Genomic DNA, 13,093 nt, shown 5'->3' on the forward strand with positions numbered 1-13,093 from the left:
GGAATTAGTTGGGCCCATGGGAGTTAGGCACCTAAGCTCTTTGAGGAGCTGGGCCTCGGACCCTGGCACAACAGGCCTGTGTCCCCCCTGGGGCACCAGGGCATGTGATGTGCACATAGCCAGCTGGATTTCACCTGCAGCCTTGTTCCCCCGGACAACGGGAGCAGATGGCAGGCAGTGCGCATCTGCCCAGATGTGTGTCACAGGTGCTGCCTCCCGAGAGGTGCGTGCCACCCTCTGCTCCTGTCACACGTGCAGGAGCCAGCTCAGCTTGGGGAGAGAGCACTGGAGTCTGCTCCCAGCGCAGCCCTGCACCAGGCCAGGGAGCTGGATTTAATTCCGGGTCCTGCGTAGTCAATGGTAGGGCTAATTGGGTTCCAGCTGAACCCGGGGCTCCCAGGCGAGGCCCTTAAAACCACTGGGCCGTCCTGCCTGTCAGAAACCAGATGCTGCACAGTAAGCAAATAAACAGCATTTTCCAGGATCAGCTGCCTTCCTATGATCCCAGCGGGCACTATCCAAGGGGGCTATCGCAGAGGGCCATGTGTGACCAGGACAACAAGGTGATATGATCTATTGCGTGCTAGTGTTTCGAACTTTGGATTGCGGTTCACTGAGCTCCTCTTATCTGCTCCCTGAACTGGTCCAGTCCCTGCAAACACGGCCTGGACAATACTTCCGGGGCCCCTGGGGAGCATGGCAGGGCTTGCTAGTTTTGCAGAAACGCTATCCCAGAATGATTTGCAGCATCCGGCACAGCGAGTTACTGCTCTCTCTTGGGGCTGATGGGCTCAGTGGTCTGTCATTTACTGACGGGTTTGCCGTGCCCGCGCTGCGGCGCTCTCTCGGCATGGGTGTGGCACGGAACACAGGAGCTGGGTTGCCACTTCTGGGGTACAGAACAGCAGGGCATCTGGGATGATCCTGAGCCTGTAAAACTGGCCTGGCAGTGGGAACTGGGACCCTGACAGATTTACTGGGGCAGCTACCTCAAACCAGGGACAACCTAGGAAACCCTGCACAGGTGGCCACCCTAAGCTCAGCCTAGAGGTTTGGAGAATGGTTCAGCACAGGAGCCTCCCAGAAACTCCCTCAGCACCTGCCATAGGGTGTGGAGTCCCCAGGAATTAAAGATTATGTCATGCAATGAAACTTCAGGGCACATGTCCAACCAAAACTGGCATCCCTGGTGGGGTCCCACATCCAGGCTCTGGTGGGGGGCAAATTCCAGTGCTGGTGTGATGCTGGCGGACCAGGTGCCAGCTCATGCCACAGTCCCCCTGCCTCAGCTGAATACTGACAACCACCTAGCTGCAAGCCGTCTGGCTCAGCTGGGTGTTGGGATTGCTAAAACAGGCACTAAAGTTATCCGAGTGTGTTTAGCGTTCTGACTTTATGGAGTGCTGGTGCATGGCTGCCAGCGTTCATCTCACGTATAATGCCTGCAGCCCGTATTGCAGGGCAATATTTGAGCGTTTGCCTTGCAAGCCTCTGGGACTGTGTAAATCGACAGAGAGGAGAGAGACACTGACTAGTGTGAAATGCTGGGCTCCCAAGGCAGGATTATGTCTGCCCAGCGAGGAAGGCCCATTGCACCAGATGGACTAGCCTGGAACATTAAAGAAGACAAAAGACTTTGTTGTTTACTCTTCCCGCCCATGAAGATGAGGCTTGCAGGTGAATTCCTCTCATTAGCTGAGTTTGCAGCTCAGAGCAGAAGAGGGGAAGGGAATGAAAAGCCCTAAATGGAAGGAACTGTATCTTTATGCTGCCTGGACTTGGGGGGGGAGGGGGGCAAGGTTTACTGGGCAGAAGCAAAAGATCCCCAGTGCTTCGCCTGGGTTAGCCCTGAGGGACACACAGGGCTTGCGTCTTTGCTTTTCAGCCTGTGGGCCGCAGACCCCTGGGGGTCCACAGACTGTGTCTACGATTTCCAAAGGTGTCCACACCTCCATTTGAAGTTTGTTAGGGGTCCGCAAATGGGAAAAGGTCAAGAACTGCTGCTCTAGAATAAATCTTCAGATCATTTATTACAGAATTGGCTACAAACGTTGTCTTTGGTGTAGGCTCTAAAATTCTATTGACCTGGGGTAAGCGACCGGTCCTTTGCGACTGGGAGTAATCTGAGTATTGCTGTGATCCTTGGTGTAAGGGACCATCTATCACAAAGGCAGACTCAGCTGGGTGGCAAGACAGTTCGCAGTGCCCACGGGGACTGGCTGGGACACCATGGTTAGGGCTGTTACAGGGCCGGAGGGGTTTGCCCTTGATCCTTTCTTGGGGAAATCAAAGTATTGAACTCACAACCAGCCAGGGGGTTCTGCCCTAACTCTCTGCTCTGAGGTGAGCACTCATGCTCTTAAGTCACTGCAGGGACCCCCGGGACTAGACCCCTGCTCCTTCTCTTCGAACACCACGGGCCTCACCCCTGTGCAGGAGGAGCATGACCGGAGAACGTTCCCTTCTGGCCTTTAGCTCTATGCCTCCTCCCTAACTTGCCCTGCCAGATGGACCCCCTCTGCCTGCCCTTCCTATCCAGCCTCCCCCGTGAGGCCAGCCTTTTCCCGGCACGCAATACTCACAGGCCAACTTCTCCTTCTCCACCCCATGGGATCCTTGCCCCTGGGACTTGGGCAGCGGCGGGGGGCTCGTGGGCCCTCTGACGACGTCGTGGACAGGTGAGGGCAGCTCGAAGGAGGTGCCGTGAGGCCAGCTGTCTGCTTTCCTCTCCACCTGCCATCCCTGGGGGGCAGCAATCCCCACCGCCCCTGGGTGAGTCCCAGAGCCCCCACCCGCAGCATCGCCTCCAAAGGGGACCCCAGAGTCTGGGATCCAGCCCAGCCTGGGGTGGAAATCTGAGTAGCTGTGATGACTGGGAGACCAGCCTTCGGGGCTCAATTGCGGGCTTCCCCGCCCATCCATGGGGCTGCTGTGGGAGATGGGGAGTCCCAGGCCCTCCGAGGAGCATGGGACAAGACTAAAGTCCCCCTGACTAGGAGGCTGGAGGTTGGGCAGCTCCACGAAGGACAAACTCTCCTGCTTGCAGACGGCCACATGGTGCCTTGCTCGGCAAGGCCTGTCCCCCAGGGCCTGGGGCCCGCCCACAGTGAGGATCCCCATCTGCTGGCTCCCCGCTCGGTAGGGCAGCGATGTCAGGTGTGGCTGGAAGTCCGGCCGGGGGCGGTATTCCATCACCGAGGGCCGGCCTGCCCTAGACCTGTAGGGGAGGCAAAACAGGAGCGTGTCAGGCACGGGCAGGCCACAGGCCAGGTCTCCCTCTGAGGTGGGAGGTGACGCGAGGGCCAGAAATGCCCCCCGAGGTCCAGCTGGGAGCAGGTGGGGAGCTAACTGGGTCAGTGATGGGGGGTGTCTCCGAATGGGATCAGTCCCCCACCTCCCATTAGAGGGTAGCATCTGCAGCAACCATTAAACAGCCCAGTTCTCCCAGCTGGCCTGGCCAGCCCGAGGGGAAGGGAACAGGGCACCCGTCTGGCTGTCCTGCAAGTGGATCTCAGAACCCATCTCCAGATGTCACCCGTCATCCCCACTCCCTGTCTGCTCCCAAGACCCGGCTTGTCCGCTGCTTGCATCAGAACGTGCCCGGCAGCCCTACAAGGCAGCGGACCTGGGTTCGAGACCCTCCTCTGCCATGTGGGCTCGAGCAAGACATTCGGGTCCCCCATCAGACCTGCTGCTTTTGCCCTATTCCCTGCAGCTCCTCCTGGTGGGAGAGGCTGGGGCTGGAGTAGCTGGGAATGCCAGCACCGTCAGTGGTCCTGCACCATTTCCCACAACGCCTCCTGCTGGGAGAGGCTGGGACTGGCGTGTCCGCGCTCCCCCACTGCCTGGGCCCCAGTACTGTTCCCCATCCTGGTGACCCTTCCCGGGAGAGCCTGGGCCCAGAACGGGGATAGCTCCCCTTCCTGCCCCCAGGGGCACGGGCTGCAATAGGTGCAGAGACCCCCCCGCATGTGAAGTCCCCTGCTGCACCCCTCATCCTGTCACATCCTCACTGCCACCCAGACAGACCCCTGCCCGGCAGAGCAGGGCTCTGATCCCTGCCAACAGCTATGGAACAAAAACACCTGCCAGCATTTGCAGCTGCCCTGCTCCCCTGTGCCAAACTCCGCCTCCGCCCCCAAGGAACTGGGAGCCTCCCGCTTCCTGACAGCTCCAAGCTTGTGCTGCCCCCACTGCGGGCGGGGGGGGGGGGAGGGCTCCCAAGTCACAAACTCCTGCAGTCGGTTTGGGTTTGGGGCTCTCCTGCTGTGTGCAGGGGGAGCAGCGGAGCAGCTGGCTCAGGGGGCCAAGCTCAGGGAACATGGACGTGTCTCCTCGTGATCTGCTCCCTAAGAGGGGCTGTAGGATAAGGCCAGATCCTCAGCTGGTGTAACTCAGCCTTCCTCCATTGAAGCCAATGGGCCAGATCCCACCGGGTGTCATTCACTGTAGCTCCATGGAAGCTGGTTGAGTTCCCCAGTGTGATCATAGTCCTGGGGCAGAACTGGACAAGCTGTGGGTAGGGCTCAGGTGCGGAAGAACTGGATTCACTTTTCTGGGCTTCAGTTTCTCCCATTCATAAAATGCAGCTAATGACGCGACCTTCCCTTGAAATGCTAGGGCGCAGCGCTCTATGGCAGGGCTGCCCACATGGGTCCTTCCGTGCCAGGCTCAGAGGGCAGCGTCGGACCAAGTCTCCTGCTCCCCAAGGTCTCTCCTGTGTTCGCAGGGTCCCCTCCTGGTCTGAAGCAGCAGGGGGGGCAGTGCCAGCAGTGTGTGGGGTGCCATGCGGCTCTGGTCACTCCTCCATCAGGCCCGCCCTGCTCTCCCATCGCTTGGCCATGCTAGGCGTCTGGGAGAGGAGGAGTTGACTGGATGTAGTGCAGGTGGGTAGCAGGGAGCGCCCGGAGGAATTGGTGGGGAGGAGGGGGGCACCCATCCTTTGCCAAGGCGGTTCGCAGTCTAAGGGGCCCGTAAGGAGCCCCAGCGGCTTCTAGTCCCCAGGTGGCCAAGGGCCAGTGTAACCTGCTCCCCAGTGTGCGCCTGAACCACAGGATGTCAGAGTCTCTTGCAGCCCCCGGCTGTCCCAGCTCTGGAGTCCCCAGTCACAGCCCAGCGGGGGGCCGCCCTACACCCCTCTCTGCGCGCTGGCTAAGTAGCTGGCGGGAAGGGAGAGCTCAGTGGTTTGAGCATTAGCCTGCTAAACCCGGGGTTGTGAGTTCAATCCTTGAGGGGGCCTTTTAGGGATCTGGGGCAAAAATTGGGGCTTGGCCCTGCTTTCAGCAGGGGTTGGATGAGATGAACTCCTGAGGTCCCTTCCAATCCCGATATTCTATGGACCTGGCCATCACTATGCGAGCTGAGCTGGCTCTCGCTGGGCTGTTCCCCGATGGGGCAGAATGCACCAGACCCCGCAGGGCAGTGAGGCGTCCCCTCCTGGCACAGGGCCCCTGTGCACCAGGTGCTGCCCTGGTTGCTTCCCAGTGCCATCCCAGGGGCTTGAATCCACACAGCGCCCCTGGGATGGGCCCCGCCAGCCTCAGTGGTTGGGCACTCCCTTTACCGTCTTTGGATCTCCACTGTCCCCGAGGGCTTGGGGGTAAGGAGACAGGGCAGGCTTCTGGCTTCTAAACCGCCCTTGGAGCAGCTCCACAGAGCTGGAGCCAAACCAGCGGGCGTTCCCAGGGCCCAGATGCCCTCCTACTCCTGCCAGAACTGGCGTCGTGCCTCGGGGCTTTGCTGAGGGCCTCCGGAGATGGGGGGGGGTGTCAGGTTGTGAGGTCCATGTGTGCTGCCAAGCCCAGCCAGGTCCCCCAGCCCCTGTCAGCCAACTCTGGAAACTCCTGGGGGGGAAACCTGCCCTTAAGAGCTGGAGCATCCCTCCATGGTGATGCCAGCCCATTGCAAGGCCCGGAGGAACAGGCGCCCGAGGAGAGACATCCACCCCCTTCCAGGCTTGCCAGGCCCCCAGTTTCTGCTGGCACAGGGGGCCACAGAGTCAGGTTCGAGCCAATGGCACCAACGGGGCTCTCAGCTCTGGGTTCTCGACCTCGCTGCTGGCCTGGGAGCCTTGCAAGCTACTGATGAAGGATCCTTCAGGATGTGCCTCTCGTGGTAACAAGCTGAGGGGCAGAACTGCCCTGCCGTGATCTGCAGGGAATGGCCCCTGGCGGGTTAACACGAGATCCCGTTTCTTAGGGATCTGAAAGCAACCAGTGTCTGAGTTCGCTACAGTCAATGGGGCGGGTCCCCCCGGCATTAGGACTTTCAGTGGGCAAGATGCTGCGATTTATTCTTTGTATGACAGCAGAAGCTGGAGCCCCCAGCTGAGACCAGGCCCCCATTGTGGCAAGCGCTGTACAAATACGTACCCCGAAGAGCTTACGGTCTAACTGGACAACCGGGGCCACGGAAACTGGGGCCTGGAGCGGGGACGTGACTTGCCCCAGGGGACCCAGCAGGTCCAGGTTCCCCCGGGTGCCAGTGCCGCGCCCTGGCTCACTTCACACACTGCGGTGGTACTTTCAGGAGGGAAGCGGTGACTCCTCTGCATGCACAATGGGAGGCTGCTATGGGCGAGCTCATGGTACTGGCGCTCGCCCTGGGTTCGGCGACACCGAAGGACCTTGGGAAACCTAAAGGGCTGCTCCCTGTGGAGGCTGTTTGATTTGTCACCTTGCCCCCGGCTCGGACAGTGAAACCAACGCCTGGCTGCCCGGGTCACACCTGTCACAGACTGGCCGCGAACCCTCGCACCCTGTGACCCTGGGGACTGCCTGGAAGCCGGGGAGTGGGCGGCAGAGAATTCAGAATGGGGCCTGTTCACACTGCCAGTACAATCTGCCACCCCAGCTCTGTTACAGCCAATGCCATGAGCTGCGTCCACACACCGCCGCACTGAGCAGCCACAGTGCTGCTAGGGTGCCAATGGGGATCCCTTGGCTCTGCCGCCCAGTCCAAGAGCACAGGGACTTAGCGAGGGTTTATTGTCCCAGCCAAGCTCACTGGGCAGCCGAGCCCAGAGGCTGCTGAGTCCCTGGCACAAGGCACTCAGGGATATCCCATCACACAGAGAGCCGGGAGGAAGGAGGACATGCCGGTCCAGTGACATGGGGGACAGCCCTGAGCCAGCCAAAGCCTCTGCAGAGCATGGCGCACGGGTGGAGACTGGCCATGTTTAGATCCAGCCCCTTCACTAACTGCTTCCATATTCAGTTAACGCTGGAGTGTGTGCAGGGCCCAGTGGTTTAAACCCTTCCAAAGATCAAGCGCCCATTTCACCGGGGTCACAAGGATGTAGCGAGTGACTCCCTAGGACTTCAACACCCGCATGTCTGACTTGGCCCTTCCACCTGCCCTGCAGATACAGGGAGGTCCAGGCAGTTTGCTCTGCGGGGATCTTTCAGAAGAGACCCCTAAACCGAGGTCCTCTCCCCCTGCAGTGGATAAGCCATGGGATTTGCCGAGATGTCCTCGGCCAAAATTACTCCTTCCCCAAACTGTGCATCATGCTGTCTGTGCCCTACCCCAGACCTGGCTGCATTTCGGCAACACTGTGACGAAAGGTGCTAGAGAAACTTAAAAGATGTGGATGAGGAGGCTGGGGAGGTCAGGACTGGTGCAGCCTCGGGGCTAAGACCAAAAAAGCTCATCACAGAACCCTGCCTCGGTTGCCTGTCTGCCCCTGGTCCGGGCTTGGCAAGCAGGAGCACTTTTCGCCTGCCACAGTCATAGGTAAAAGCTGGGGTACAGTTTACTGCCCAGCCAGGAATGGAGCCCAGGTGCAGATCAAAGCATTGAACAGTAAAGACCTTGGCAGGGGAACGCCACCTGCTTCCCCAAGACTCTCCTGGTGGCGCTGGGCCCAGGCGCACAGCCAGAGCCCGCCCCAGAGGCTGGTGTGTGGTCCACATGTAATGCCAGGCAAGTTGTGCCAGGGCTGGAAGAGGAGGGAGAATCAGCGGGGAAGGTGAAAAGGAGCCAGGCAGCAGGAGAGAATGAAGAGGAGGGACAAGCCCAGGGAAGGAGGGCGGGAGGGGCAAGAGAAGATCAGGAAGGCAGCTGAACACACACAGGGAGCAACAGAGGATCCAGAGATGGGCACAGAGGAGGTGGGAAGGGGAGACTGAGCCAAGCGAGATGGCAGAAGTTTGCAAAGGCTTTTTATCCAGCCCTCACCATCCTCAAGGGCAGATCTCACCAGACTCAGCAGCAATGGGAAGTTATTCAGTAGGGGGGACTTGGAGCCAGTGTCCCAGCACCATGGTAGGCAGTGCTATGCTGCAGGAAGGGGGGGGTAACTCAGTATGCCTCATCAGGGCTCAGGGGAGGGTAGTCCAAATTTGGGGCTGTCTGAGTAAGGCGTTTCTGAGATACAGGCCCCCTACAAAGATCACACACTCCCCAAAACGTTCCAGCTCTTCTAACATGTGGGCTCCAACCCTGGCTCTGACCCGCCCCACTCTGAGGCAGCCTGAGCAGGGCTGATCTCTGCCAGTACTGGCACTTACTGATCCTTTTGGGAAGCAAGATTGAAGAAGTGAATCGGGGTAAAGCGTGGAACTATCAGATGGGTGAGCCAGGGTGATGCATCGAACAAAGCAAAGACCAGGGCTCTGATGCAAGGCAGGGGATCTGCAGAAAGCCAGCTGTCAGAGCCCGCTGCCATACTGGGGTCATTAAACCCGAGACCTATCCACGCTTTACCAGCTGAAGTCCAGCTTTTCGCGGATGGGTGTCGGGCACATTGGCTGCATTCTGCAGAGGCTCCTGTTCAGAGTTTTGCCTTCAGTGCTCCAAAAATCCATCAGCAGACTCCGATTTTATGGCAGCAGCATTATCAAGAGCATTAAACTCAAGGGAAGAGGAAAGACGGTAACTTGCAGCATCATTCCCGTAAAGTAATCCTGGGTTTCCTGAACAATGGGACTGAGTGCGATCAAAGAAAAGCAAATAGCTGCAACTCTCAGTGGCAGCCATGCACCAGGAAATGCACCCATCACAGACAGCCCTGTTGTAAAGACTGGCACAGTGCCCACCTTGACTAACGTGGTGCCAGGATTCTGGCTTCAGCCAAACAGCAATTTGCTTTTCCCATGAGAAATCAATGCAGAAAGCAAAAATCCAACTTTTGACACCAATCTACACAAACCAAGGGATGCCCCCTGTCAGTTACACCCCTCAAAGGGCTGTTGTTCCTTGGTTTAAAGGAAATGTCAGACACTGGAAAAATGTTCCTTACCCAGCCCTTATTAAAACAGACCTAGCAAACCTCACTTGCCCCCAAGCTATGGTACATCAAACAATAGGACCATAGAACTGCTTGAATTAAGCCGTGTGTAAACTAAGCATTTAAAAACAATCCTCTAGCCCCCAAGGCAGCATTTCCACAGACCTTTTCCACCTTGTTAAAATGGAAAACCTGGTGCCCTCTGTGCTGGGTCTCTGGCAGACTTGCAGAAGATTCCCAGCCCATGAGCCTGCCCTTTGAGAGTTTCTGACCTGAATCAGGGTTTCCAGGCAGCAAGCAGAAGAAGCTTGGCATTGTCCTGTAGGGCTTGTGGGCTCAGTTCTACTGTTGGGTCTCTATGGGAACTGTGCAGGTATGTGCGCTCCCTGCCAGCCAATCCCTCCTCCGTTCCACTGCACCAAACCGTGGGATCCAAATCAGTGGAACCCAACACAACTACCTTCTCCCAGTCCTAACTCAGGGCTTCTGATGGCACCACCCCTATTGAGCTATTCCCTGCTGCTGTTGCCAGCTCCAGGGGGCAGAGTTAAGGTGAGTGAGGGAGATGGGGTGTTCTTTAACTCCATATTTCCCAGTTTTCAGAGGGCTAAGTTTAGCCACTCACCATGTTCCAGAAGGGCACGAGGTAGCCCTGGGCAACCTGAGCTCCCTGTTACTTAACAGAGGAGAGGGGTATAGCAGGTGACTTACCAAGAACTAAGGTGCCCGCGGGGCTCAGTCTTGGAATTAAGAACAGGAGGACTTGTGGCACCTTAGAGACGAACAAATTTATTGAGCATAAGCTTTCCTGAGCTACATCTCACTTCATCCGATGCATGCAGTGGAAAATACAGTGGGGAGATTTATATACACAGAGAACATGAAACAATGGGTGTTACCATACACACTGTAAGGAGAGTGATCAGGTAAGGTGAGGAGAGAAAAAAACCCACCTATCCCCGTTCTTCCATAGGCCCCAGGGCTCCAGTCCGGGTTCTTCTTCTCTCCGGGGGAGGGGATTGGAAGCAAAATATATTCCAGCTGGGCACAGCTGACTTTAGCTCAGGCAGCAGCATGTGGGACACAGGGAAATCCCGGAATGGAGTTGAGGGTTCCCCTGAAGTGGAATCAGGGAGCAGCTCTGCGCTTCCGACCTGCCAAATTCTGCCGCCGGCGCCGGGCCTGGGGGGAAGATCCAGCAACGCCCTGGGCATACAGTGATGGGCCCCAGTATGGCCGGGTTCTTACATAGGTTCGATGCCAACCAGTGGCCCAGGGCTAGGACTCCTGGGTCCCACCGGCTCCAGGGCGAGAAGGGCTCTGCTGAGATCTCCGACCCTGCCAGCCGCCCGTGGAAGGACCTAGTGTCTCTACGACGGCGCCAAACGGATCCCTGGCATAACTCCACTGACCTGGATGGAGTCTTGTGCCCATAAGATGGGGGGAGGGAGAGGCCTCCCTGGGGTCCAGGCTCTTCCTGGTGGGGTTGCCCCAAATCGTCTCATTTGAAGGGGGAGGAGGGTGGAACCTGGCGGGGTCCCAGAGCTCTGGATCTAATGTCTACCCCGCCGTTTTGCAGCCCGAGGCAGCTGACACGAGCCAGCCACGGGTGTAGATGTAGCCTTAGATATAGGAGCCGCGTTGTCCCCCCCCCTTCACCACCCCCGCCGCCAAGCGCTGATCTCTCGAGCCAAGGCTCAGCCTGGCCGGTACCCCGGGCGGGCTGCCACAAAATCGGCTCCTTGTACGGGAGGGCTGCGAGCTAGGAAGAAGAGCCTGAGAGGCCGGAGGTATCCGTCCCCCACATGCAGCTGCCTCTGGGGTGGAACAGCACAGCTGTCCCAGGGCAGGCAGCGAAGCCGCACGGGACGGCAAGTGGCCCGTATCCATTTGAAGCCGCAGGCAGGAAGTTAGCGAGGTCAGCGGTGCTAAGCCCTGACTCTTGGAAGTTGGGAAACGTGCCTGGGGGTCGTTAATGGTCCCCGCGGCTGCCCAGCGCCCTGGGACAGCACCGACCGGGAGGGGCTTGCTGCTCAGCTGACCCCCCCCCGCCTCGTCTGGGGTCCCCCCGCGGGAGCTCGCTCGCCCACACAGCGCCCGGGCTCCGGGCTCCGAACCCTGGCAGTGCCGGAGGGGCGAGTGGGAGCCGATTGGACTCGCCCAGCCCGGCCCGCGGCTCCCCCTTCGCTCGCCCCTCACTAAGCCCAGGGGCTTCCCTTTCCCTAGAGCCAGGGACCATCCCAGCCCCTCAATAGCTCTGTGCCCCCATCCCGGGACCACCCCGTCCTGCTGCCCCGCACTCAGTTAGGAGCCCGCGGTCCAGCCCCTCGTCCCCGCTCCGGTAGCCCTCGCCACCCGCCCACTGGCCGCATCCGAAACAAAGGAAGGACCCCGGGCCCGGCGCCCACCCCACGCAGGGTCACATCTCCCGGGGGGCGGCGGGGACGGGGCCGAAGCGGTACCTCATCGGCGCGCCGGCTCCCGGCCTCAGCTCTCGCCGCAGCTCCCCACCGCCCCAGGGTCCATCCTCAGCCCACCGGGGCTCCCTGCGCCCCGGGGACGCCGGGAGCCGGGGGGGCGCCTCAGCGGCCGTGCGACGGCCCGGAGCCGCCGCGAACCTCCCCCTGCGCCGGGAGATTTATTCGCTTCATCCCCGGCACCTGCTGGAGCCGCCCGCGCCGGGCTGGCCCTGGGTCGCCTGGGGCCCCCGCTGGCGTGTGCTTCTGAACCCCTCGCTGCGCCGGCGGGGCGGGGGGCCCGGCGGGGCGGGGGGCTGTGCTGACTTGCCCGCTGGCTTCCCCTCTCCCCGGGGCACAGGGTCTTCGCAGCGAAGCAAACAGGTTTGGCGGGTAGCGAGGCAGGGAGGCCGACGGTGCCGGGAACGGTGCCAGCGGCGGGGGCGGGCGAGGCGCACAATAGCCGCCCTGTGCTCCGGGCAGGCTCTGGAGCGGGCCAAGCAAGGCGGGAGGGGGAGAGCCCGAGAGGGAGGCACACAGCCGGGCGGGGGCTCGGTGACCCGGAGTCCCCAGGGCCGGGGGGCGATCCCAAGAAGTCGGTGGGGGAGCCGGGTTCTAGTCCCAGCTCTGCCATCGGCCGGCTGGGTGACCGTAGACAAGTCACTGCCCCTTCATGTGCCTCAGTTGCCCCCTGCACCCTCCCCGTGCCTCAGTTTCCCCCCTGCAATAAGGGGATAATGCTCCCGCCCGCCTCCGTAAAGCACTTTGAGCGCAGCCGGTAGGCAGCGCCAGATAAGAACGGGGGGGGGGGGGGTTGCCGTTTGGAGAAACGACTTTGTTTGGAGCCTTGCTGGTGGCAAAGAAAACTTCCGAAATATGCAAGTGCTAGTCCTGGAAACCAGCCACATCCGAGAGGTGTGAACTGAGTCTGGGTAGTAACTAGCACCCTAATGATGCCAGAGTGAAAGGCACCAAGGTTAACTATTTCACTGCCTGGCGAGCAGGCCTGGAGAGAAGATCTTGCCTCATCCACTTTGTCTCTCCACTATCCAGGGCCCAACACGGCCACAACAGCACTGCCCCTCATTCAGGAGACACAGGAAGTAAAAGTCGTAACAAGGTTTCCGTAGGTGAACCTGCGGAAGGATCAGCTGGTGGGGGCCCTTTAGCCGGGCAGGTTGTGTTCCCGGAGAAAAAACGTTCCACTTCAAAAAGTTTGTGGGTGTCACCTGCAAAAACGTTATGGAGTGGTCGCAACAGACAGCCCTGATACCAGGGTGATGGGCCCCGTCCGAATCCCGAGGAGGATGGTGAGGTAGGCAGTGGGGCAAATGATGAGGGACTCAGAGCCAGGCCCCTGGTCTCTTGGCCAGGCACATGTCTCTTCCCTGCACTGAACTGAGTCTGA

At 59.7% G+C, this 13,093-nt stretch overlaps 1 protein-coding gene across 2 annotated transcripts in view; it reads right to left on the minus strand.

Annotated features, from left to right (window-relative positions):
• The window catches only part of LOC119845065 (rho guanine nucleotide exchange factor 19-like), a 28,073-nt gene extending 16,089 nt beyond the window's left edge, over positions 1-11,984 (minus strand). The window contains exons 1-2 of one of the 2 annotated variants that reach the window (XM_038376827.2): positions 11,692-11,984; positions 2,583-3,217 (exon numbers count right to left, since the gene is read on the minus strand). In XM_038376827.2, the coding sequence (XP_038232755.1) occupies positions 2,583-3,217; positions 11,692-11,696 (640 nt within the window). In that variant the 5' untranslated portion in view covers positions 11,697-11,984. The remainder of the gene's footprint in view (positions 1-2,582; positions 3,218-11,691) is intronic. The other variant, XM_043499990.1, reaches the window with a different exon arrangement.
• Between the last annotated feature and the right edge of the window lie 1,109 nt (positions 11,985-13,093).

The sequence above is a fragment of the Dermochelys coriacea genome, chromosome 18 (assembly GCF_009764565.3).
Source record: "Dermochelys coriacea isolate rDerCor1 chromosome 18, rDerCor1.pri.v4, whole genome shotgun sequence".
Classification (NCBI taxonomy): Eukaryota; Metazoa; Chordata; order Testudines; family Dermochelyidae; genus Dermochelys; species Dermochelys coriacea.